The 24,999-nt window shown below is 51.6% G+C and overlaps 1 protein-coding gene and 1 long non-coding RNA gene across 3 annotated transcripts in view; one reads left to right on the forward strand and one right to left on the reverse strand.

The window, feature by feature from the left end:
- Rfx1 (regulatory factor X1) overlaps positions 1-20,702 on the reverse strand; it is a 34,855-nt gene extending 14,153 nt beyond the window's left edge. Inside the window, exons 1-6 of one of the 2 annotated variants that reach the window (XM_052728671.1) lie at positions 20,167-20,702; positions 9,663-10,001; positions 3,441-3,550; positions 3,215-3,298; positions 2,276-2,365; positions 935-1,048 (exon numbers count right to left, since the gene is read on the reverse strand). In XM_052728671.1, coding sequence (XP_052584631.1) covers positions 935-1,048; positions 2,276-2,365; positions 3,215-3,298; positions 3,441-3,550; positions 9,663-9,960 — 696 coding nt within the window. In that variant the 5' untranslated portion in view covers positions 9,961-10,001; positions 20,167-20,702. The remainder of the gene's footprint in view (positions 1-934; positions 1,049-2,275; positions 2,366-3,214; positions 3,299-3,440; positions 3,551-9,662; positions 10,002-20,166) is intronic. The other variant, XM_052728672.1, reaches the window with a different exon arrangement.
- Positions 13,176-24,474, forward strand: LOC128103974 (uncharacterized). The gene is made up of 2 exons (XR_008215812.1): positions 13,176-20,208; positions 20,696-24,474. It is a non-coding gene; the product is annotated as an uncharacterized LOC128103974 (long non-coding RNA).
- Positions 24,475-24,999: the final 525 nt, after the last annotated feature.

Genomic DNA, 24,999 nt, shown 5'->3' on the forward strand with positions numbered 1-24,999 from the left:
AGACTGGCTTTGGAGTTGAGATCTCCTGGCCTCAGCCTCTCAAGTAGCAAAGAGTATGAGGGCACACAAAACTTGTCTCACCTTGGTTTCTGAGAGGCCACGAACCCCAAAAATTAAACAGTAAGGACACACAAGCCCACCCTGCACTCTTGATCTGCCCAGGCCACTGTGGCTGGCACTGGGGAATTTGGCCTCCTCTGGAAGGTTGGGCACATCCTGGGGATGGTAGACTTGAGAGATGGCTCAGTGGTTAAGAGAACAGGCTGTTCTTCTCAAGGACCCAGGTTCAATTCCCAGCTCAATTCCCACGTGGCAGCTCACAACTCTGTAACTCCACTTCTAGGTGGACACATGGCACACAGATATAACATGCAAATAAAACACACATACACATTCAAAAAAAGTTAAAAACCTGAGGCCTGGCCCTGACACCTTAGGAATAAGCAAGTACTTGGCCTTGCTACCTCCCCTCCTCAGTAAACTGGCCTAAAGAGGCCAATGAGTGTTCTTGCTGTTTGGTTTTGTAGAACCGAGATGGAATCCAGGACCTTGGCATGATGGGTAAGTACACCCCCAGCCATCCCAAGGTGGGTTTTCTTTTCTTCTTTGCTGTGAGCGTTGCGTGTGTGCACAAGTCAGAAGACAACTTGTTGGCTGTCCCGTTCTCACGCAGGGCTCAGGGATGGAATTCAGGCTTGGTGGCAAGTGTCCTTTACCCACTGAGCCATCTCCCTGACCTACCAACATGAGTTTTCAAAGCCAGAATGTGCCCGCTGAGGTACTACAAGTGTCACAGTCAGGGACACTGAATCTAGATAGAGGTTCTTGCTAAATGCCCACACGGCAGGCTGGAGCTGGACCCCATCTGCTTGGCTCTAACAGGCCAGAGACACAGACACAGGTGGCTACTTGGCCCACACGCCTGGCCAGGTACCTCTTGGCTGACAGGGACACTCTGCTGGACACTGTGGACCTGTAGCTGCTGTACCGTGCCTGCAGGAGCCCCAGCTGTCTTGCTGGTGGAGTTGTTGGCCTGCACTGGTGACCTCTATAAGAGAACAAACAGGGACAGTGTCAGGGCCAGCTTGGGTTGTATCTGGGGCAGCTGGGCCCTAGCAAATCCGCCTGAGAAGACTCTTTGCAAAGGGTGGAATATCCCACAGCAGCCATAACACTACTCTGCAGGGAGGAGCTGCAGGGTGTCCAATCCTCCCACGAGGACCAGAGGCCACGTGTGGCTTCCATAATCAGAAGGGCTGCAGCAAAGGTGAGAAAGAACAGGTGGGGGCTGGGCTGGTCCCAGGGCCCAGCTCCTACCGGTCAGGCTTTCCTTCATTAACAGTAACAACAAAAGTGACATCTACCTTCACTTTCTGCTGCCCCCTCCCCACTTGCTGCGGCGAGTGCTTCTGCTCCCCATTTCCCAGTGGAAATGAATGGGAGGGGTTCCCAGGGCCACGGGGGGAGGGGCTTGTGTTTGCGCTGGGACACACTGCACTAGGATGGACTGCAATTGTGATAAGAGGGAGCAGATGAATGGTGGATTTCACCAGCTCTTTCTGAGACAGGGTCTCACTGTAAGACCTGTTAGCATCACACTTGAAACCCTCCTGCTTCAGCCTCTCGGGTGCAGGTATGTAACAATGCATGCAGAGCCATCAGCTCTGTTACACACAGAGAATCCTGGGCTGCAACGTGGAAGACCTACCCACAGACCCGGCTAAGCCTGGCATCTGGCCCTGTATTCTCTTTTTAGGGTTTTGTTTTGTTTTGGAGACAAGGTCTCACTATGTAACAGATCAGGCTGTCCTGGAACTCACTGTGTAGACCAGACTGGTCTCAAACTCACAGAGATCTATCTGCCTTTGCCTCCAGCCTGTGGTCTCCAAGCCTTTACTGGGGTGTGTGTGTGTGTGTCTCAACCTCAGCTCAGCTGCAGGGCCGGGCATTGGCTAGATACCCCACCAGGGTTCATGGAGCAGGGAGCTAGGGCTCAGGAGCTGCAAGTGAGTTCAGGGCAGGAGAGCTTCACTAGCTCACTAGCAGTGAGGCTAGTCATAGTGGTACACACCTGCAACCCAGCACTCGGGACTGAGGCAGGAGGATCAGAAGTTAGGGATCAGCCAGCTCTACATAGGAGTTTGGTATTAGCCTGAATGACACTGTGAGATCCTGTCTCAAAATAGGTGGTGGGGCAAATATGCTGTTTGGCAGATATGGGGTACACGGCTGGAACGGGAAGAAGATGGGAAGAGGTCAGTGTGGCAGCACCTACCTCAGGGGCAGGGTGCACCGTCAGGGAGACCTGGCCACCCTTTGTGCCCGGCACTGCACTCTGCACCACCAGGTGCTGTGTGGGGATAGCCTGGAGTCAGGAGAAGAAGGAGCAGGTCACCAGTGTCACCGGCCAAAGCCAAGCTTTTGGTTTTGTTTTCCTGTACTGGGGTGGGACCTGCACCTCACAGCCATGCCACCACGGAGCACTGATGCACTAGGAACATTCTAGGCACTCCATGCCTGTCAGCTCAGGAACTGCCCCATGTCCCAACACAGCACAGTTATGGCTCTACTCTAGAGCAGGTGACACCCAAGCTCAAGGCTGATGAAGGGCTTGTTGAGCACTGGAACCAAGTAGCAAAGCCAGAGTTGGTTCCTGGCTCAGAAGACATGTGGAATATGTTCTAGAGCCCAGTGTGGGGTGCATGTCTGCAATCCTAAGATCAGGAGTTCAAGGTCATACTCCACCACATACAGAGTTCCAGGCCACATGAGACCCTATCTCAAAACACCTCCCCTCAAGAAAAAAAAGAAGACAAACACATTCTTGTCCTTACAATCTGCTATACTGGGCTGGGGTGTGGCTTGGTGGGAGAGCACATATTTAATATGCCCTAGTGCTGCTTCCAGCCCCAGCATTCTAGCACAGTCCAAATATGAGCTCACAAACTAGAAATGGTCCAGGGAGACGCCACTGTGAGATGCTGGGGCTGGACCCACAGGCTACCTGTTGTCAGTCCTCCCCAGTCCTCTTTCAAATACAGTGACTGCTGAGGCTGCTTGGACAGCCCATGGGGTATCTGATCTTGTCTGTAGAGGCCACTGCCCAAAGCCAGGAGCTGGGGCAGCCTGTGACTGAGGCCTATGTGTGGAGACAAGCAGGCAGGCAGCAGGAACTGGTTCTCTGCCCCAAGGGAGGCTGCAGCAGGAGCCTTACCTGCTGTGGTACCTGGATGTTTGTAAGCTGCAGGGGTGATGCGTGGCCTGGCTTGGCCTGCACGCTTGCCTGGACCAGCAGCCGCTGTGGAGGCAGAAGGAAAGAGCTGAACTGGGTCTGCTTACCAAGAGGGTGGCTGCTGCCATATCCTGGTAAGACAGGTAAACAGGTGATCATGCAGGAAGAAGGGGAGAGCCCCCTCCCCCCAGCGAAGGCCATGTCCTACCTGCTGGCTGCCCTGCACCTGCTGTACCACCTGGGTGGGGACACCGGTTTGGCTTGCTGTGGAACTGGGGCTGGCCTCTGACACAGTCTCACTAGCCCGCATGGCACCTTCTGTGGGAAGAGGTTGGCAGGTGAGCTCTGCCTGCTGCCTCTGCTTCTTCAAGAGTGAGCCCATCAGCAGAGGGCAATGCAATCTACAGTCACCCTTAATGAGACCTGAGCTCTCCAAGTCCTGCCTGGTCTTTTCTAGCATCCATCTGAGGTACATGGCAGAATGGGATGAGGACCCAGAGGACCCAGAATCCTAAACATCTGGAATTAGCCCCCTGATTTTCTTGGTTCTGAAGTTGTATGTCTGAGGAGCCTATTTCCCATACAAACAGAACTATGGATATGGACAGGCAATAGACTAGACCTTCTCCCCCGGCTCAAGTCCTGACAGTTCAGGAGGGACCAAGGTGCTGGGCTTCTGGCTTCTGAGGAAATAAAGATGGTCTGAGCCTTCCTCCTCTACTTGAGTGGAGCAGGGCAGCAAGGGGCTCAGAGCCCAAAGTGCAGGTACTTACATTGGCAGGCAGCCAAGAAGAAACAATCCTAGAACATGGTGCCCCTGCCTGCTCCCAACCCTGCTGTCCAGCTGTCCCATGGGGCCAGCATTGTGGGAGTAGCAGAGTATGCAGGTGGATTACACCTGCGACCTTGGGGAGCTAGTCCCCACCATGAGCTCAGAACTCCTTCATGCCCTCTCAGGTAAACGACCTGCTTCATGCAAGCTGCAGGGGCCGGGGCCAGAGCAGGAGGAAGGCTGGTACCCAGGGCTGCAATCAGCAAGAAGCAGGTCATGTTTCATACACATATTGCTAAGTGATTCATGGGGCAGCAGGGAAGTAGAGAGGGATGGTGCCCCTAAGACACACTGGCTAGGAGATTCTTGCCCAAGCTGGAATGTCATCTGGCCCATGTAGCCTAGCTTGTTCCTCAGCAGGTTAGGGGCCAAGGTCAGGTGGGGCGGCCATGTGCCTGTTCTCAGTCTCCAGTACGGTCTAAAGGGACGAAGACCTGGTGCCCACCTTCCTGGGATCTGGCAGTGGGCAGGAGTCCAGAGAGGTTACTCAACCTCCCTCAGGGCTGAAGGGGTTACATGGCAACAAAGGGGTTATCAAAGGGCTGACAGTGTACACGAATACTGTTTCTGGTGTACCAGGTGCTGCCGGAGGGGATTCTGGGCCCCTGGAGCCAGTACTTACCTTTCTCACTCATTTGCAGGTAGCAGAGACCTGTATCACCCAGCTGGGGGGACCTGGCCTGAGTCCCAGGTCTCCCTGCACGCCCACATTGTCCAACCCCACACACCAATCTCAAGTTGCTAGTCTTATTAGGCAGGATCACACAGACTGGCTCAGGAAGCCGGAGCCTCAAAGACACTTCAAGGTTGAAGTTTCCATAATAGGGCTCAGCCTCCAAAACGGACACAAGAAAGGGACCTGGGGAGGCCAGGAGGCTGGCCCAGTCTGCCTAAGAGCATCCAAGTACCCTGTGGCTCTCTCCAGGCCTACTTGGGTAGCTACACCAATTCTAAGCAGTCATAATTAGGTTCTGCTGGAATTGTCCCTCAAAACTATTTTAGGCTTCTCCGGGCCTTAAGAAGGCCCTTTCCCTCAGCCCCTCTGAGAGAAATCCAAGCTAGCCTTAGAGTCATAGGCTCTCTCCCTCACACCCCATACCTGGGCTGTCTGGAGTACAGGGAGTCAGGCCCAGCCCAAGGATGGGTGCAGAACTGAGACTCATGGAGGACTTACTGTTGCTCAGGGTGGGAAGCCACACAAGGCATTGGCTCTAGCTACCTGCCAGGTCCAGAGGCTGGTCCTTGAGCCAGACCTCCTGCAGCTGCACACCTGGGGAGCTGCTCCAATCAGGCATCTATCCCAGAAGCAATCCTGTCATCACCTGCCTTGGGGTGGCCCTTAAGGCCCCAGGCTCTTCCCTACCCATTTCACACCAGGAGGGTGAATGGGCCAAAGGCTTCCTAGTTGTATTTTGAAAGGGGAGCTGGGAGGAAATTAAGGGAAAATATGGAGTCAAGGGACAGCTGTGCCTGTTGGCCATCTCTCTTCTGGGCATGTGCTATAAGCAGGGAGGCCCCTGAAAGCTAGGGTAGGAGGCAGAGCTAATTTTCTGTGTGAATCAGATAGCCTATCTCCTCCGTGTGGTCACTACTTCCTCTGGGGACCAGGCTCTCCCACCTGTGTACCTGTCCACCCCTCAGCTCAGAGACAGCAAGCTAGCTTTTCAGGAAGCTGAAGGCAGGCTCAGGAGGCTAAACTCTGGTTGTCTCACCAGCTAGACCCCTCTTCCCCCAAAGTAGACAGGCCTATCTGCTTCTTTTCTGCTTGCTCCTGGGGATGGTATGAAACCAGCTCAGGGCAAGGTTCTGGGCCCCCGCTGTCCCAGAGACTTTATGTCTTCTGGACCCCAGTTTCCCCATCCTCACTGGAGATGTAGAAAGCAGAACCAGTTCCCTCTGTGGGCACAGCCCTCGTGGACTCTGGAAGGCCCAAGCTGAGGGAAGCAGAGAAGCCTGCGTGGCTGCAGCACCTCCTGCAGGGCTGACCGGTCCCCTCCAGGCAGGTCTGGCCTCACCCTCCCAGCCTACAGCCACCTCCTTGCACCTTGAATTCTAGAGGCCTCTCAGGGGAGGACAGGGATGATGGATCTGTACTGTCTGACCAGAGAAACCTGAGCTCCTTCCCCCATTGTCACCAAAGTCACTTTAGGGCAGAGCATGCCAGGCCCAGGCTGGAGGGCTCAGCTTACTTCTGCTGTCTGGCTTCCAGGGCAAGGGGCAGTCCTTCCTCCTGCGGTGAACTTGCAGGGTTCCTGGTCAGCCCAGATTGCTCTTGGCTCGGGAGCTGGCAAGGCACCCCCTGTTCCCCTTCTCTGGGGTTAGCTTCCCTTTCCTCAAAGGGACTGGCTCACACAGGCAACCTGGTGAAGGGATTAGGAAGACCCCAGCACAAAAACCTCTCTCCTCTTCCTCAGAGATCAGGGAGGCATCAAGGACCCTTGTAGGGTCCTCACTCCTGCCGGAACTCGAACAGTGGAAAGGCATGCCCCAGGACCACTGTGAAAAGCAGGCAATAAGCCACCGTCTAAGGCAGAGGTGTGAGCCTGGCAGAGTGACGCCAGACAAGAGCTGCTGCCTACCCTACCCTTGTCCTCGGGAGCGTGCTATCTCCCACCCCACAGCAGTGAGAATGGCCTAGGTCTGTCTAACAAAAGGTACCGTGGCCTGGGCCTTTAAAAACCAGGGCCTCCCTCAGTGTGCCATGAAGAGTTAGGAGACGCTGAGGCAGAGACAGGAAGGATGCGAGGTGTTCTAGGCCTGGAACAGCGTGCCTATTCCAGACCCTGCTCTGAGGACACCAGGTGCCCGCAGTGGGAACCTGCGGTGGGCCACTCAAGGGCAATGGGATGCCAGGCTAGATGGCCTCGACTGGTTGTGCCAGGCCAGTCTTGCGTCCAGCAGTCACTACACAAAGACCCAGAGATATGCCCTGTCCTCAAAAACATCACCACATGATGATAATTCCAGAAAAGTGAAGGAAGATGATGAGTAGGAGCAGAGGCAGGGAAGTGGCTTCTGAGGAAGAGACCTGGAGGTATGCTGAGGGTAGAGGGTGCCAGGGTCAGAAGGGGAGGAAGTAGCTAAGCTAGCGATCTGGCATGGGGACAGGAGACTGCCGAGGCTGAAGCGGTATGTCAGGGCACAGGCTAAAGGCTGGTGGGCTAGAGACAGGCACTTGGAGCTTATTAGGAAGCCCATGATGTGGAAAAGAAAAATTTTGAGACAAGATCTTGATCTGTAGCCCAGGCTAGCTTGGAACTCGGAATTCTCCAGCTGCAGCCTCCCCAGTGAGTTTATAGATGTTCATCCCCACATCTGGCTTGTGGGGTACTTTTAAAACCCTTCTCTGAGGTGGGGCCAGCCTTCCAATATTGCCAACTCCAAGCCCTAGGGGATCCTCTCTGGAATCTGGGTTGAGATAGGATGTGAAGGGGCCTAAGTGACAGCCAGGGACAGGCCCCTTGTTACTGCCGTGAGAGCAAGACCTAAGGAAGCTAATCATTAGGGTTGGCCATGGAGATGGTAGAGGTGGAGGATCTGGGTGGGCTTAGGAAGTAGAGGGTGGGGTGCAGCAGCAATACTCGGAGGAGCAGGACAGGAGCAGAGGCTAAGCTGGGCCTGGGTGGAGGGAGACATCTCAGAGGAGGGCCTGCAGAGAGAGGGTGGCGTTCTGAAAGCCATCTGCCAAGCTGGCTCCAGAGACCAGTCTGACCTCTGGTAGCCATGACTAGAAGGACTTGACTAGTCACAGGCTCCTTGGCCTCAGGACAGAGGCTAGGGCGGAGACCTCAACAGGAGCATGGAAAGTTTTGACACTGGGATCTGGTGGCATGAACCTGTCATCAGCTTCTGAGGAGGCTGAGGCAAAAGGACGACAAGGTGAAGGGTCAGCCTGGCTTACAGAGTAATTTCAGGACCAGTGTGGGCAACTTATGGAGACCCTGTCTCAAAATAAAAAGCAAAAAGAGGGCTAGGGATGTAGCTCATTTGTAGAGCACTGGCCTAGAGTGTGTGAAGCCCTGGGTTCCCAATGCCAGTACTGGGAAGAAGAGGGAGGGAAAGGGAAGTCATGACACTTCAGGAGGCCACCATGATGATGACTGCTGGAGCAGAGAGGGCCCAGCCTGAGCCCTTTCTGCAACGGATCCGAGAGGTGAGGGGCAACAGAGTGGAGGGGGACAGAGGAGATGGTGGAAGTGAGGAAGCCTGGGCAGGTGTGCAGGACAGGTCTGCAGCAGGAGGGGACAGTGTGCCAGCACGGCCTAGAAGCCAAGGATAACAAGAGCCTAGAATGGCCAATGGGTCATGATGAGATGAAGGGGACCCTGGCTGGAGTTGTCAGGAGCAAGGCCACAGGTGGCTGAGAACAGGGTGGATGAGGAAGCAGGAATGAAAGAGCGAGCATTCTGAGAACAGCTGACATTAAAAGAGGCTAAGAAGCAGACTGCAGACGTCGGCAGAGGGTGGGCCCCGGGCGTCCTGGCTAACAGGCTGGTTATGTGTCTTAGCTGACGGAGGAGTCTAGAGAGGGTCGAGTCTGGCAGGAGTTGCAGAACCTGCAGGAGAGGCTGGGGCACGTGGGATTACTCCACCTCTGAGGGGTTGTAGATGCCGCCAGCCGGCACCTGGTCCCGCTAAGGTCAGCTGCATGCTCAGGCGTGGGGAGAAACAGTGCAGAGCACACAGACAAGGATGAAGTACCACAGACAAGTACCACACTGGGCGTTGTGTGAAGGCAGCATCTTCCTCCTTTCCCGCTTCCCAAGAAGGGGAGGGGAGAGAGGGACAGAGGACGGGGATCTGTAGTGACCCCCAGAGGGACAAAACAGACCTCGGGCTCTGGGCCAGGATGGGCCACCTTCAGTGGTTGGGTTTTTCTCTTGATTCTGGCCTTCCCTTTTCCCCAATCTCATGCTGTGACATTGAACTTTCTCCATGGTACAAGGGTAGTCATAGACACAGGAGCTTGCTTGGGCACCAGGTCCTGCCCTTCCAGGGAAGAGAGGGGACATATCCCAGCCATCTAGACAGTCTCTCTCAAGGACCCCTCAAGCTAGCCTTCTAAGCATCTCTCATGTGTCCCCAGACATAGAAGCCACAATGGTCCCTGTATCAGCAGTTAAGACCTAGGCAGAGAGCCGGGCGGTGGTGGCGCACGCCTTTAATCCCAGCACTCGGGAGGCAGAGGCAGGCGGATCTCTGTGAGTTCGAGGCCAGCCTGGTCTACAGTGCGAGATCCAGGACAGGCACCAAAACCACACAGAGAAACCCTGTCTCGAAAAACAAAAAACAAAACAACAAAAAAAAGACCTAGGCAGAGAGGCCCAGGGCTGGTAGTCAGCCTGACTCTTATAGGTGTGTGCAAACTGAATTTCACCATCCCATCCTCTTTTCTGGGGACATTTTACTTAGGGACAGATAAAAACAGGAACATCCCAGCAGGATACAGAAGCATCTCTGCTTGGCCTGACTCCCTTTACCCAAAGATGTCCCAAATCCCACAGGGAGCCCCAGAGAGGATCCCTGGATGCTGAGCTTCCCAAAACTCCTCCCAGAGATTTTCTAAGAGTCCAGCCACAAATGTGGGTGTGAACTTACCTGAGACGGTGACCACGATGTACTGCTGGGCCACAGGGGATGGGGCAGGTGTGGCAGGCTGTGAGGGTGCAGGGGCAGCCGGAAGCTCTGCCACATACTGCTTCTGGCTGCCCGGAGGCTGTGTCTGGGGCTGGGGGCTCTGCAGCTCGGTGACATACTGGGGCTGGGGGGTCGCTGCAGCAGGAGGCTGGGGTGCTGTTGGGGGTGGTGGCTGGGGCAGGGTCTGGGGTGGGGCTTGTGGCGGCTGGGATGCTTGTGGGGCTGCCTGTAGCTCAGTAACATAGGACTGTGTTGCCATGCCAACAGTGAGTGATAATAAATAAGGCGGTTTTCCTCTTCCTTGAGAAGAAAAGCGGGGGAGAGAGAAACAGAAAAACAAAAGAAGAAAAAAAAAAAGAATTAATCTATCAGCAGAGGAAAATGGACAGCTCCCAGCTCCCTGGAGATGTCTTTGGACTCATCACTAACTTGATTAAATCTCTGGCTAGATGCAATGGACCATCCCTGTAGGAGATCTGGGAGTAGATAGAGACAGGATTCCCCACCCTCATCCTGAGCTGTGACTGTGGCTCTTGCCCTCCAACACCCCCTTCATCTCCCCCCCCTCCCCCCTCCTGCACCTGAACATGCCTATAGTGCCTCAGGACAACTCTCCAGACTGCAAGTGGCTCTGTGTTCCTCTCCACAAATGTTATGACTGTCACTTGGGTCAAGCGGTGAGCATCTGGAGCACCTGTCCTTCCTCTCACCATCGAACCAATGACACCTCTCCCCTTTGAGACAGGATCTCACTCTGTAGCCCTGGTTGGCCTTGAACTCACAGAGATCTGCCTGCCTGTGCCTCCTGAGTGCTGGAATCTCTTTTCTTTGGTGCTCTGGGGATGGGACCCAGGACCGTGCACACGCCAGGCAAACACTCTACCACTAAGCCATAGCCTCAGCATGGGTCTTCTGCAACAGGCCTTCCCTGTGTAGTCCAAGCTAACTGTGTATTTGTGACCCTTCCGCGCCCAGCCTCTGGAATGACATATGCCACTATGCTACCTTCAAGTGGGCATCTCCTAGGCCTCCTGCTGACATGCGCATTCCAGATCTGCCAAGCTGACAACCAACACCAACCATCACATACTCCATTTTAGATTTGCAACCACCACGGTGGATGGAGACTGAGTTTGCCAGATGAGCTGACGCTCAGAGAAGGTAAGATGCTAGCCCCAGGCCACACAGCAGGGAAGTGGTAGGTCTGTCTGAACCCTTGACAGCTCATGGGTGGAAAGGCAAGTCACAGAGAAAGCTGTCTCTCAGAGTCAGAGCCCAGTGGCCATCTGAGGGTCGTCACAGCAGGATGCCATTCACAGGCCCTGAGGCAGTAATGGATCTGCAGGTTCAGGGTGGGGGGCTTCTGAGGGAGGAGTAGCTGATCCTCTGGCCAGCGCAGAAGCTTTCCTGGCGGCACTGGACCTATCCTTGCATGAGATGGGCAATGCCTTTGGAGGGTGCCCATTCCCAGCACCTCAAGGAGAAACTGCAGCCCTCAGCTGTGTCCTTGTCCTGCCCTGGGCTCTGGAGGTGATCCTATGACCCTGAACCACAAAGCACCCAGCTGGGAGCCTGCCAACTGGGAGGCTTCGGCATTGACCTCTGGCACCACCGTACCACGGCACATCAGCAGGCTGACCTCTAGAGCAGGGCAACCTGGCGTGAGATCTCTAAGGGGAGAGCTGCAGCCAAACAACAGATACTGCTGACCCTGCAGCCCCTGGCTCAGCACGCAGAACCCACACATACTGTCTATCACTAACTTGACTCAGTCCCAAGGCTCATGGCCTATGCTGGGTGCTCTCAGCACCAGTGAACAGTAGCCCAGAACACCGCCTGAACCTTAATGACTTCTAACACTCAGCAGACAACAGCTTCCTTGTCCTTCCTACCAGAGGCCCTGCTACCTTCAGCCTTAGGACCACAGAGCTGGGGAATCAGCCTGAGCACTAGAGGGACCAAATGACAGTGCAGCCTTAACATGTGCCCACTTCCTGTGCCTGCCTCTCCGGAGAGCTAGGCTTCACCCTCGGATGGTAAATTCAGGAGGATCCCTAGCGGGAAGCAGAGAAACAGCCCCGCACAGGGACAATGCAGAGCTTGAACTTAACCACTCCCAGGGGGAAAAGGAAGGGAGAGGAAGAGGAAGGGAGGAATGAGCAAAGTACTGAGGGCTGATTGCAACACAGTCCCCAGACAAGAGTGCTCCCCAGGAACAGGGCTTCAGGCACTCTGTCCCCAGACAAAAGGGCTCCCCAGGAACAGGGCTTCAGGCACTCTGTCCCCAGACAAAAGGACTCCCCAGGAACAGAGCTTCAGGCACTCTGTTGGGGAATATTATGTTAAGGTGTGTTACTTTTGTTTATGGTGCATTTGTTTAACTCTATGAAGCTGTGTTACTGTGCCTGTCTAAAACACCTGATGGTCTGTCTAATAAAGAGCTGAGTGGCCAATGGCAAGGCAGGAGAAAGGGTGGAAGGGGCTGGCAGGCAGAGAGGATATAGAAGGAGAAATCTGGGAGAGGGAGATCAAGGAAAGAAGTAGTCAGAGAAGGAGGAGGACTCCAGAGGCCAGCCACCCCGCTACACAGCAAGTTGGAGTAAGAGAGTAAACTTTACAGAAGGAAGAAAAGGAAAAGCCCAGAGGCAAAAGGTAGACGGGGTAATTTAAAGGTAAGAAGAGCTGGCTAGAAACTAAGCCAAGCTAAGGCCGAGCATTCATAAGTATGAATAAGCCTGTGTGTGTGTGTGTGTGTGTGTGTGTGATATATTTGGGAGTTCGGCTGGGTGGTGGGCCCCCAAAAGACCAAAAAAAAACAAAGACCAAACACAACAACAAAATGTACCAACTTGGGGCTCTCAAATATCCATCTAGAGCCTGAGAAAGCGGAACAAACAAAAAAAGGGGACATGGCTCCTTTAAGAGTTTCAGCCAGACAGTTTCTGCCAATCAGTCAGTGAGCTCTTGAGCAGCAGTTCCTACATGAAGTAGGAACAAAAAAAACTAGGTAAAAACACCTGCCACCGTGCAAGCATCAGCATTCTAGAACACTAGGAAGGTTGAATGCAGTTCCTGATCAGACAAACCTCTGGACAGCCGTGAGTTTTACGCTTGGCTTTCAGGACCTGAGAAGCCAGTGGATCCAACTGAGAGTCACACACGGAGAATCAAGGTGTAGGTTAGCAGTCTAAGGTTTGCTCGTATGGTCAAAAAAGGCTGAAGACATGCAATAAAAGAGGTCCAGACGGAAAAACCTCTAAGCAGATTACAGTGTGTTCAACAATGTGCGTAGGCTTAAGAAAAGGAAAAGGGCCGGGCGGTGGTGGTGCACGCCTTTAATCCCAGCACTCGGGAGGCAGAGGCAGGTGGATCTCTGTGAGTTCGAGGCCAGCCTGGTCTACAGAGCGAAAAAGATCCAGGACAGGCACCAAAGCTACACAGAGAAAACCTGTCTCAAAAAACAAAAACAAAAACAAAAAAAAAAAAGGGGGGGGGAGGGTATAGTCATAGGAAAAAAAGAGAATAGTCTATAAAATAAAGTCTTTAAAGAGAGACTAAAAAGTAATATAAAAGAAAAAAGCCACATAAGATGGGAAATATACAAGGAGTCTGGATCCCATATATTATTGTGTTGATTTTGAATTTTTTTTGATTGTTGAAAAGCAAAGGACAGCTGCAAAGAGATCTGGAATTGAAAGAGGGACTGTTGAAATCAATCAGCTTATGTACTTTAGGAATGCCTTAACTTTTAAAAAGTCAAAAAATATATTTGCTGACTGGAAATCAAAAAATGCTCTGGAGTTTTGTTCCCACAGGAGATGAGAGGCTGTGGATTTCTTCAGGGTTAATATGGATCAGGTTTGATCAGGGGAGACCTCCTGAAACTTGATAGGTGATATCTATCAGCAAAGATTACTGCTGGTCTTCCCAGGACTTGGTCATTATCTCAAAATTTTCTCTCTGGGACCCTAAAGATGCTTCACCCACAGACAAATAGGAAGCAGTTTGGAGAAAACGACATCCACATTCCCAAGAGGGTGTGGGGGGCTTTGGTTATTTGGTTATTTGGTGGGTTATGGATGTTTGCTATTATTTAGGGGAATATAGTATATTGATATAAATTCAAAGTTATTTTTGTTACACTGTATATATGTTTCTACTCTTGTTTAAAGGATTTTTGTATTTTGATAAAAATTTTAAGGTCATTTTTGTTAGAACATATTGTATATATGTTTCTATTGTTTAAGGTATTGTACCTATGCAGTTTATTTAAAAATATAAAGTCCTAGTTTTTGAAAGCTGATATTATAAACTATATAGGATAATCAGGAAATATAGGTTAGTGGTTAGTCATTTATAACAACCAGATTTGTAGATGGTAGGTGTGCTTTCCAGATCATATAGATAGATAGATGGTCTTCAAACCTTTCAAAGACCTACAGAATATGGCATTTTATGTTTTGGTAACAAAGTTTTTCCATGACAATGAGACACATCTGTTCCTGGCAGCACCAATTTACTTCAGAGATGATGGACATTGAAGAAACTCCTTATGGAGTTTGCTTTCATTGTAGCAAAGTTAGCCACTGGGCAAAAAACCGTTTTTGCCTTTGACTGTTTGACTATGTGCTGTGCAGACTGGATGTGCAGGACACACAGGAAAAAAAAGACTTTGCCAAAACAAGGCAGAACAGTCCTTCAAATTTCCTGCTTCAATGAAAAGTCTGCCAGATACTCTAGGCATGTAGGCTAAAGATGGATGCCCCAACATTGCAGAGAACTCTGGATGACTGTCCAGGAAGCCAAATGTCTCTGTTGTTTGATAATATTACATCCTTCTGGGTCTTTGATAGAGTTGAAGACTAGACAGTTATAGTTAAGGTTTTCCTTAATTATGACAGTAAGTTAGGTGTAAAACTTTGGATTCACTAAGATAGGGTAAATAATGCATTATTTTCTCTGAATACACTAACTATAAATAGACAGAATATTGTGAATGTAATCCTTACTTGATAATTGTTATTATATATAGGCTTACTATGTTTACGTTAAAACCCTTTCATTTTTATTTAGTCAAAAAGGGGGAAATGTTGTAGAATATTATTTTAAGGGATGTTACTTTTGTTTATGTTGCATTTATTTAACTCTGTGAACCTGTGTTACTTTGTCTGTCTGATGGTCTAATAAAGAACTGAACAGCCAATAGTGAGGCAGGAGAGATAAATAGGCAGGGCTGGAAGGCAGAGATGATAAATAAATAGAAGGAGAAATCTGGGAGAAGGAAGGAGAGATCTAGGAGCCAGAGAAGGAGGAGGACATCATGGGCCAGCCACCCAGCTTCACAGCAAGACAGAGCAGGAGTAAGAGTTACACAAGGAAGAGAATGGAAAAAGCCCAGAGGCAAAAGGTGATGGGATAAGTTAAGAAAAGCTGGCTAGAAACTAAGCCAAGCTAAGGCCAGGCATTCATAAGAATAAGTCTCCGAGTACGATTTATCTGGGAGATGGATGGCGGGCCCCCCAAAAGAGTAAAAAAAACACTCCTCATATGTGTGTATGACACATGTGTGTGTGTGTGTGTGTGTGTGTGTGTGTGTGTGTGTGTGTGTGTGTGTGAGAGAGAGAGAGAGAGAGAGAGAGAGAGAGAGAGAGAGAGAGAGAGAGAGAGTCAGTGTAGCCCTGGAACTACCTGGTGCTTGGCCAACCTGTGAGAGCCCAGAGGATGAACAGTGGTTCAGACTACAGGGCCCAAGCAAGATATGGGGCAGCAGGCAGCCTCAATATCACCCCATCCCACCCCTGCCAAGGACTTAGGCATCAAGACAGGAAAGAGGCCATACCCCACCACACAGAGAGCACCACATCTTCTTGCTATTGTTAAGGGACTGCATCCAAGCCAACCTGGCTCAGGGTTTGTAGCCATTAGCATCTGCCTCATATGAACCTTTTCCTAAACATTTGTTATTGACTGTCTTCTGTGCCTTAGTTTACCTATCTGTGAACAGTGTTCATAGGACCACTGTAAATCACTTAGCAGCCAGCTGGTACTATGGACAGTAAACGCTGTTCCTGCCATCCATTCACAACTATGCATGCACCTAACAGGCAGTCCCTGGGGAGGTGGCTAACATGCAGATCACCGGGTTCTGTTGCTCGGAAGTCTGTGGTGGCCCCAAGTATAACTTAGCTAGTTATAACTAATAACTCCAGAAGTTCAGGACTACCTACCCTAGCCCAGGCTGCCACAGAGCCAGCTGCTCTCTGGCAGGAAAGGGTTCCAAAAGCCTATGCTCATGGGTCCTTCTCTGAGGACTCACCCATCCCCCCACATGAGCAAGGTCAAGCCTGGGGCTCTCTAGAGGCCAATGAATCACACATGTAGATGTGGCATGCATATTTCCCATGCACCTGAGCATAAGACCCTTGTTTCATGGAAGGTACTACACAGAAAAGGAACCTGCAGGAAGCCCACGTGCGCTGTCAATGACCTGCTGAACCAATCACTAACAACATGGTCTTCAAAGCCAACGGCTAGTTTCTGGTGAATGCTCGAACCCATTCCTTGAGAGTAACTATGTTTGGTTCTGTGGGCAGACAGTGTCTGTTGGTACCCAATTGGCTCTGCCAATGCACTGTGACAGAGCAACAGGTGAGCAGGTGTGCAGACTGGGGGCAAGAAAACCAACTCGAGGCACAGACTTGAATTTTATGACTTTTTATGACATGAAATTCATAAAATATTCACATTATAAAGTATTCTTTTGACCTTTTCTAATCATCCCAAACTGTAAAAATCATTCTTAGCTCTCACTCATACACAGACAGCAGGGCTGGAGGTGCAAGGCCGTAGAGCCCAGCCCAGCCTATGTAAGGAGAGGTTGCATCCCGTCATCAAACACAGGCAGCAGGCTACAGCTGATATGATAGATCCAGGTCACAAATGTCAGATTCTAGGACCAAATGGTTACAAGACAGAGAAACTACTCAGCTCATCTGTAGAACAGCTTTGGTAATGGACTTGGAGGGAAGTGGGAAAGTCGGGTATAGCGCTGCACCCCACCCTGTCCTTGTCTGATTGACTTGGCCAGTCATCTGACTCGGATTCTGGGCTGGCTACTTCTCCTTTAGACATCTGTGACGCTGCATCTTCACATGGACCCCTGAAGCACCTGTCCTCAGGACTGCCTCCACATCCTACAGGATCCTTTCTGGACTGTGTCCTGTCTCACCGAGAACATGTGACACTCACAGTCCTTCTCATGACTGTGGGGCCTTCAGGACCAGTCCCTTCAGACCCTGTGTTTCTAGTTCTGGCTCCCATTCCCTCCTGCCTCAGTACCTCCTTTTCCCCCCGACTTACATTTGCTTCTGACCCTGTCCCAAGCCTAGCTCCTTAACAATCAGGCCACTTCCCCTGGTCCCCTGGTACTCTGAAGCACACACTCCCTTGAATGTTTTTGCCACTGTATAGCCGTTTGTTTATTCCTTACCGTTTCTCTTCCCTCGTGAACTGGAAAGGCAAGCTCCATAAGGGCCCCCTTTCATCCCCAGTCCAGAACGCCGATGGGCATGTACTGGGAGTTCAACCTTTTTGTTTTCTTTTTTGCAGTGCTAGGGATGGAATGCAGGGTCTTACACACACTGGGCAGGTGTTCTCCATTGAGTCCCAAGCCCCGGGGGACTCAGCTGTCACGGGGCATTGGGCATAGGTGCGCAGCTGAATGGAGACAGGGCTAGTGAGCGTGGAAGGTGGGCCGGTTGGAGGCCACTGAGCTGCTGGGTGGAGGTTCCAGCCTCTGAAGTAGCAGATGCTGGCTGACCCTGTGACTGCCATCCCTCCTGGTGCACAACACGACCTACACACATGAGACCCTCCCTAGTCCAGGGCTGTCAAGAAGGAGGGCAAATCCTTGTTTAAAAAAAGACTCTTCCTGCCCTCCTCACAGTGCTGCTCAGTGCTAGAGAGCTGGCAGCTGAGCCAAGGCCTCTACCTGGACAGCACTTTTTCCTGGGTACTCACAGAAACAAAAGCCACTCAAGTGCAAGCAGAGTCGGCTACACCTCCTCACAGGAAGCGGAGCACTAAGTCTGGCCTGGTGGCACAGATCTGTCATCTCAGCTACTCAGGAAGCTAAGCAGGAGGCTCACAAGTTCAAGGCCTGCCTGGACAACTTAGCAAGGCCATGTCTCAAAAACTAAAATGGGCCATTAAGATGACTTAGGATGTAAAAGCAGCTGCTGCTAAGTAAGCCTAAGTTCTAACCCATGGATCTACTGGTAGGTACCACTGCCACCAGCTGGCCTCTGACCTCCACATGCATGTTGTAGCGCATATGCATGCTCATGTACACACATACACACAAAAAGTAAACATTTAATTTTTTTTAAAAGTAAAAAGTAGGGCTGGGTGTATAGCGCAATGCAGAGCAATTGCCTAGTTTGGGGGGTGCCGTAGGTTCAATCACCAGAAGAGAGAAGAGGAAAAAAAAGCTGCACTCCTGGTCTCCAGCTTCCTGTCATCCACTCACAGCATCAGCCTTCTCTCTCATACAAAATGATAGAAAACACCAGCTAATTCCGAGGGCGGACAGGAAGTGACATCATTTGAGCCCTACAATGTATTTGATGCTTCACGTGGGATACATTTCATGGGATCCATACACAGTAATCTGAAGTTGTGCTCCTAGATGAGAGCACACGGAGGCCCCCCCAAAAGTGACATGATTCACCCAAGAACACACAGCTACAAAGTAAGTGTTTTAGGTAAAAAGAAACTGAGTCAGTACCAACCTTCCCCAGTCAAATGACCCTTCTGGGCCCTTCAACTGTGAGAATTGCTGGAAAGGAGGATGTTCAAGCAGTCGATTAAACCAGAGAATCAATAACTTTCTGTTCAAAGTCAGCCTTCCCTCATAGAAGCTGAACACTTTTTTTTCTTTTTCTTTTTTTTTTTTTTTTTAAAGCAACCTAACTAACCCCAGCATCTTCCTGAAGGTTAATGTGCACAGTCATAACTTTGAAAACCCTTTGAAGAGAGTAGGAAAAGTCGCTACAAGTGGGAGCCCATACTTCCCTGCTTAATTTCCAATGGAAAAGTCAGTCTCTTTTTTTCTTTTTTGGTTTTTCGAGACAGGGTTTCTCCGTGTAGTTTTGGTGCCTGTCCTGGATCTCGCTCTGTAGACCAGGCTGGCCTCCAACTCAGAGAGCTCCACCTGGCTCAAAGTCAGTCATCCTATTGGCTGCAGTATAGACCAGTGCCCGCAAATGCAAGGCAGGGAACAGCACACGGCCTGGCTGCCTACTTCTGCACCCCCAAAAGCAGCTGCAAAGGTCGTGCACTAACAGATGTGTCTCTCCTTGCTTCTGATGTCACATCTGCTCCTGCCCACGTGGGACTGGTACCACCTATAACATCTGACCCTCTTACACTGACTTGACATAAACATGTGGTGGGTCAAGAGACATGACTTAAGGAATCTAGGACAGCTCCATTGGTCTGCTGTTTCCACAAGACCTTACTGACTAGGGAGAAAAGTCCTACCTCCAGGAACAAGAGCCCACACCTGTACCACCGCACAGCTGAGACGGCACCCCAGAGAACAATTTCAGATCCTCTAAATTTGTGGCCTAAGATCACTTCTCTCCAGCAGGAACTTCAAATTCTGACAACTAAATCCCCCAGGCTAAAGAGTCAGATTGAAACTTGACCATCTCCACCTTCTCCAGGGTTTAGAAGTGGAGGTCACTTGCAATCAATACTAACAATTTATCAAATCTCACTGAGAAACAGTAGACGTAGTGTGTGTGTGTGTGTGTGTGTGTGTGTGTGTGTGTGTGTGTGTGCGCGCGCGCGTGAGAGAGAGAGAGAGAATATGAGAATTTAAGGATGAGTCCCGGGGAAATTCCCAGAAGGAATTAGGAGTTACTGTAATGAAGGATGGCAACAATTTTCCCCATTTTATAGGAAGGAAAACAAAGGCCTGAAACGGAAGAGTCGAACGTCCAAGTTCTGAATCTTAGGCAGGTACCCGACCAGCGGCTTCTTTTCGGGAAGACCCTGACTGTCTGGGTGGCGGCGGCCGCACCCGACTCCGAAGGCGGAGGGCCGCTAGGCCCCGCCCTCCCCCAGTCACGCCCCGCCTCCGCACGCTGTCATTGGTCCAGCCTCGGTAGGCCCGCCTCGCCGCACCTCCCGGCACATAAAAGCGCCCCCCGCCCCAGCCGCCCGACCTCCACTCGCCCGCGGCCTGCGAGCACCCGCCCCTCGCGGGGGCCGGGCTGCGGGGCCGGGGGCGGGTGGTGTCGCCGGGGCCGAACCCCGGCCCCCTCCCCCACGGTCCCGACAGTCGCCGCCGCCATTTTGACCGCCCGCCCCTTCCCTCAGGACTGTACTCAAGCGACAGGCGCCGCGCGGGCCCCGCCGCTCGCCCCGGCGCGCCCAGCTTGCCAGGCGCTGCCCCGGTTACCTCGGCTTCTCCGCACTTGTGTCCGCGGAAGGCTTTGAGGAGGTGCGTGGGCGCTGTGCAGAGGGGACCACGCGCGCCGGGGTCCCCAGGCCGGGCCGGGGGCGTGGGGGCGGGGGGCGGCCGCGGTTGTTGTTGTTGACTGGCGTTGCTGGGTTGCTTGGTCGCCACGACTACCGTGGCTATGGCGCCTCCGTTTCCCTCACCGGGGCAACTGTTGCTACCCACCCTACTACGTCACACGCCGGGGCGGGGCTCCAGGGCGGCGATTGGACGGCGCCGGGCGCTTCCAGCATGCTATTGGTGGTCGTCCATGCTTTTCAACACCCTCTGGACTTCTCGGAGCTCCGATTCCTCGGTTCGGACGTCCGTCAGAGGAGTCTGAACCCTAGAAGGCAGCGAAGCCCGTCACTCGCGCGAGGAAGCAGCCCTGAGAATTACAAAGGGGCGGGATGACGCTCTAAAGTCGGCCTTCTGGTTGGACTAGGGAGATATCAATCTCGTCCAAAAGTTTGTCGCGCTCTCTTGCCAGGTGCACGGAGCGTCGGGAGTTGTAGTCCCGGCCCTACAACCGATGGGAACCGCAAGACTTCCTCTCGCTGGGCCACTTTCTGGCCTCTCACGCTCCTAACCCCCAAGGAACGCCGCGACTCAGCGCTGCCCTTCTGTGACGTCAGCGGCGGAGGCCCGGCTCGGAGTTCGATGACGTCACAGGCGCGTTCTCCCAGTCCCAGAGCGTGGCGAGGCATGGGCCGGTGCTTTGGCGAGTCAGAACCTCGAAAAGGTCACGGCCTGGCTGAGCCGCTATCTCGGCGACGCAGGCGGCGAAAAGGTCTCTGGCAGACGGGGATTTAATGAGAGGACGATAAGCAAAGGTCAGCGGCAATCTGTCCCCAGAGCTCCCCGCCGCTCTGGACCTCAGTTTCCCCAAGAGATAGGTCAGCTGCAGCCAGAGAAGGTAAAACAGAAATAGCCCCGGCCGGAGTGAGTTCCTCGAGCTCAGAAATTAATCACCAAGATAATATTCTAATGCAGTATTTTAAAATATCAATTAATGGGAAAAAGTAGACCCACGATGAACAAAATGTCAAATGTTAAATGCGATCGTTCTGTTGCACCGAGATTAGGGTGAGATGAGTCTTGCAACTCAGGGTTGGATCTTGTGCTCAAATATTTTTGTTTATTGAGTCAGATTTTCTTTCTAAATGAGATTCCAACTGCTCTTTCCACAGGAGAACATGAGTAACTGTGAGAGATGATGAATATGCTAATTCCTATATAGTAATCATTTTGCTATACCAGTTGTGTCATAACTATTGCCTACATCAAAAATGTTCAGAAATGGCCAAGTTGGGTAGAGTGGCCCTGTAGGCACAGCTGCTTTGCAGACTGAGGCAGGAAGATTGCTGGAGCTGAGCTATATGGCAACTCCCAGCTCAAAAACTGATCTTTTTTTTTAAAGACAGGGTCTGAAGCCCACAGCTGGCTTTAGACCCCTTCTGAAGCTGAGGATGACCTCGAACTGACTCTCCTGTCCCCACCCTACCCTCCCAGTGCTGAGATTACAGGGGTGAACCACCACACCTTAAGTTTTGCCATTTCATACCTGTGGAGCTAGGGGTGGAGAAAGGTTCAGGAACTGGAGCCTTCATTCCAGCTCTGCTGTGTTCTAAAGACAAAATGGCTCCACCTCTCTGAGCCTGTTCCCGTACTTCTCCTATGCCAGGTCCTGAACTGTAAGTGTAAAAACATAAGTCAACCGGGCGGCAGCGGCGGCGGCGCGGTGGTGGTGGCACACGCCTTTAATACCAGCACTCAGGAGGCAGAGGCAGAGCCAGGCGGATCTCTGTGAGTTCGAGGCCAGCCTGGTCTACAAAGCGAGATCCAGGAAAGGCACAAAGCTACACAGAGAAACCCTGTCTCAAAAAACTAAAAAATATGTATATGTATATATGTGTATATATAATGTATGTCTCATATATATAATATATATATAAGTCTCCTGTCTTTGTCTTGTCTATATCAGAACCCCAATAAACAGTCACAAGTAAGACAGGTACTGTAGCTGCTCCGGCAATGGAAGAGAGGAGAGACAGAAGAGAGAGGCTTCTGTAACCAGTATTCTCTGAGGAGAAGAACCCCTCAAAATGAGGGGGTATGGGACAAGCACCACAAAACCTAGAAGGAGGAAGGCCTGGCCACTCTGCAGCCCAAGGCAGGAAGATTGAATCAGGCCATGGGCAGCTAGCGAGACCATTGTCAAAAGTAAAATGAGGGCTGGAGAGAGCTAAAGAGCACTGGCTTCTTCCAGCACCCACAAGGCAGTTTGGGCTCACAACCACCTGTGACTTCAGCTTCAGGGAATGTGACACCCTCTTCTGGCCTCCGAGGGAACCAGACACAGTCATACATGCAGGCAGAGTACCCATGCACATAAAAATTCTCTCTCTCTCTCTCTCTCTCTCTCTCTCTCTCTCTCTCTCTCTCTCTCAGCACTGAGACTAAAGGTGTGTGCCACCACATCCAGCTTCTAATTGTTCTTAAAATGTTTTTAACAGTTAAAAGAAAAGAGGTGGGAACATAATAGCTCACCAATAGAGCACCTGCCTGAAATCCACCAATAGAGAAAGAGTTTAGATGTTGCTCAGCTATAGCACAGCCTCAATACCCCCCTGAGGGCTGAGGGTGTGGTTTGGTGTTGGAATGCATAACGGAGGCCCTGGTTCTGTCTCCATCTCCACAAAACAAGGTCAGACAAAAGGATTGCGGAGACAAAGGAGGAGGCCCACATCTGGCTGATGCCGCTGGTTGCCAGGTAATTCTGTAGAAATGCAATATCCCAGGCAAGTGAAGCAGGCTCCCTGGGGACGATGAACAATCGAGGGACTCCAAGGAATAGAGTTGCTCCACCTGCTTCTGGAGATGCAGCATTCAGCTGCCCGTGTCCCTGGTTAGGCTTTCCCGTGTCCCATGTGTGAGCGTCAGTAAAAACTACTCCATGACTACCTAGAACATGGCTCCCCCAGCCTATCTAGAAATAACAGCAGTACTCAACCCTGAGAGTGAGAGCCTGCCAAGAACTGAAAGACATCCGGGCCAGAGGGCAGAAAAGCAAACTCCAGCAAGACTTTAGGTTTTGGGTCAGAGGAAGACTCCTCATTGTAGAGAGGTACCTAGAAGCCTTGTTTGCCCTTCCCGCCATTCCCCAACTCCCAGAAGACCCTGAACCCTGAGATAGGCAGAAGCAGAGCCAAGGCCAGCATGTCTTCAACAACTGAAAAAGGAAGTTCACAGAAACTTTCTGGGGACACACCTGCCTAGAACACCAGCCTGGTTCAAGCCTTGCACCCACACAGTGCACCAGTTCACAGGAAGTGGAAAGGGCGGAGGTGTACATTAAAGTGACAGGAAGCCACAGGGCTTGAGCTGGATTCAATGGTAGAGTGCTTGCCTGGCGTGCTCAAGGACTGGGTTTGTCCTCAGTCACTGAAAAGAAGGAGGGGTCTAGACAGATGTCTCCATGGGTACATGCTTGCCTTGCAAATACGAGACTCCCAGAACCCACATGAAACTGGGCATGATGGCACATGCCTGTAACCCCTCCACTGGACAGATTGACAGAGGGGAGTTCCTAAGGTTTATATCCAGCCAGCCAAGTCAGTGAGCCGCATGCCATTGAAGAGGGGTGCCTGGTGACTGACAGCCAATGCTGCCCTCTGCCCTCCGCACACACATACATTCCTGAACCTGCAAGCTCTTGTGTAGCAGATTACAACCTTGCATCTTGGAGGAAAGCTTTTTGGGACACAGGATGTTAAAAGGTGAAACAATATGATGTGGCCTGGGGTGGTAGTGCACACCTTTAATCCTAGCACTTGAGAGGCAGAGGTAGGCAGATTTCTGAGTTCAATTCAAGGCCAGCCTGATCTACATGGGGAGTTCCAGGATAGGGTTAGTTACACAGTGAGACCCTGTCTGTATTAGGGTTCTCTAGAGGAGCAGTATGGTAGTTTGAATGTAATTGGCCCCCCATAATTCCATAAACTCATAGAGAGTGGCACTATTGGGGAAGTGTGGCTTTGTTGGAGTAGGTGTGGCCTTGGAGGAAGTGTGTCACTGTGGGGGTGGGCTTTGAGGTCTCATATACTCAGGATACCACCCAATGTGGCAGTTGATTTCCTGTTGCCTGCACGATGTAACACTCTCAGCTCCAGCACCACCTCTGCCTCATGCCACCATGCTCCCCACTGTGATGGACTGCACCTCTGAACTGTAAGCGAGCCACCTCAATTAAATGTTTCCTTTATGAGAGTTGCCGTGGTCATGGTGTCTCTTGACAGCAATAGTAACCTTAAGTAAGACAAGCAGAATTTATGGAATGGATTGGATTTATTATGAATTGGATTTTTAGGAATACAGATTTATTAGAATGGCTTTACAGGCTGTGGTCCAACTAGTCCAACAATGCTGTCTACCAACAAAAGGTCCAAGAGTCCAGTAGTTGCCAGTCTCAGCTGGTCTTCAGTAAATGCCAGTTTCCAGAGGTGGGCTCTAATGCCAGTGCAGGGATGGACTTGCCAGTGAGAGCGAGAGCAGGCAGGCAGAGAGTGAGAGCTTCCTCTTCCATGTCCTTCCATAGGCTGCCACCAGAAGGTGTGGCCCAGATGAAAGGAGGTCTTTCCACCTCAAAAGATCTGGATTAAGCTGGACTGTGGTGGTGCATGTCTGTAATCTCAACACGAGGGAGGCAGGGGCAGGCGGATATCTGTGAATTCAAGGCCAGCCTGGTCTACAGAGTTAGTTCCAGGACAGCCAAGGCTATACAGAGAAACCCTG

This window comes from Peromyscus californicus, unplaced genomic scaffold (genome assembly GCF_007827085.1).
Source record: "Peromyscus californicus insignis strain IS unplaced genomic scaffold, ASM782708v3 Scaffold_8__1_contigs__length_139910024, whole genome shotgun sequence".
Taxonomy (NCBI): domain Eukaryota; kingdom Metazoa; phylum Chordata; class Mammalia; order Rodentia; family Cricetidae; genus Peromyscus; species Peromyscus californicus.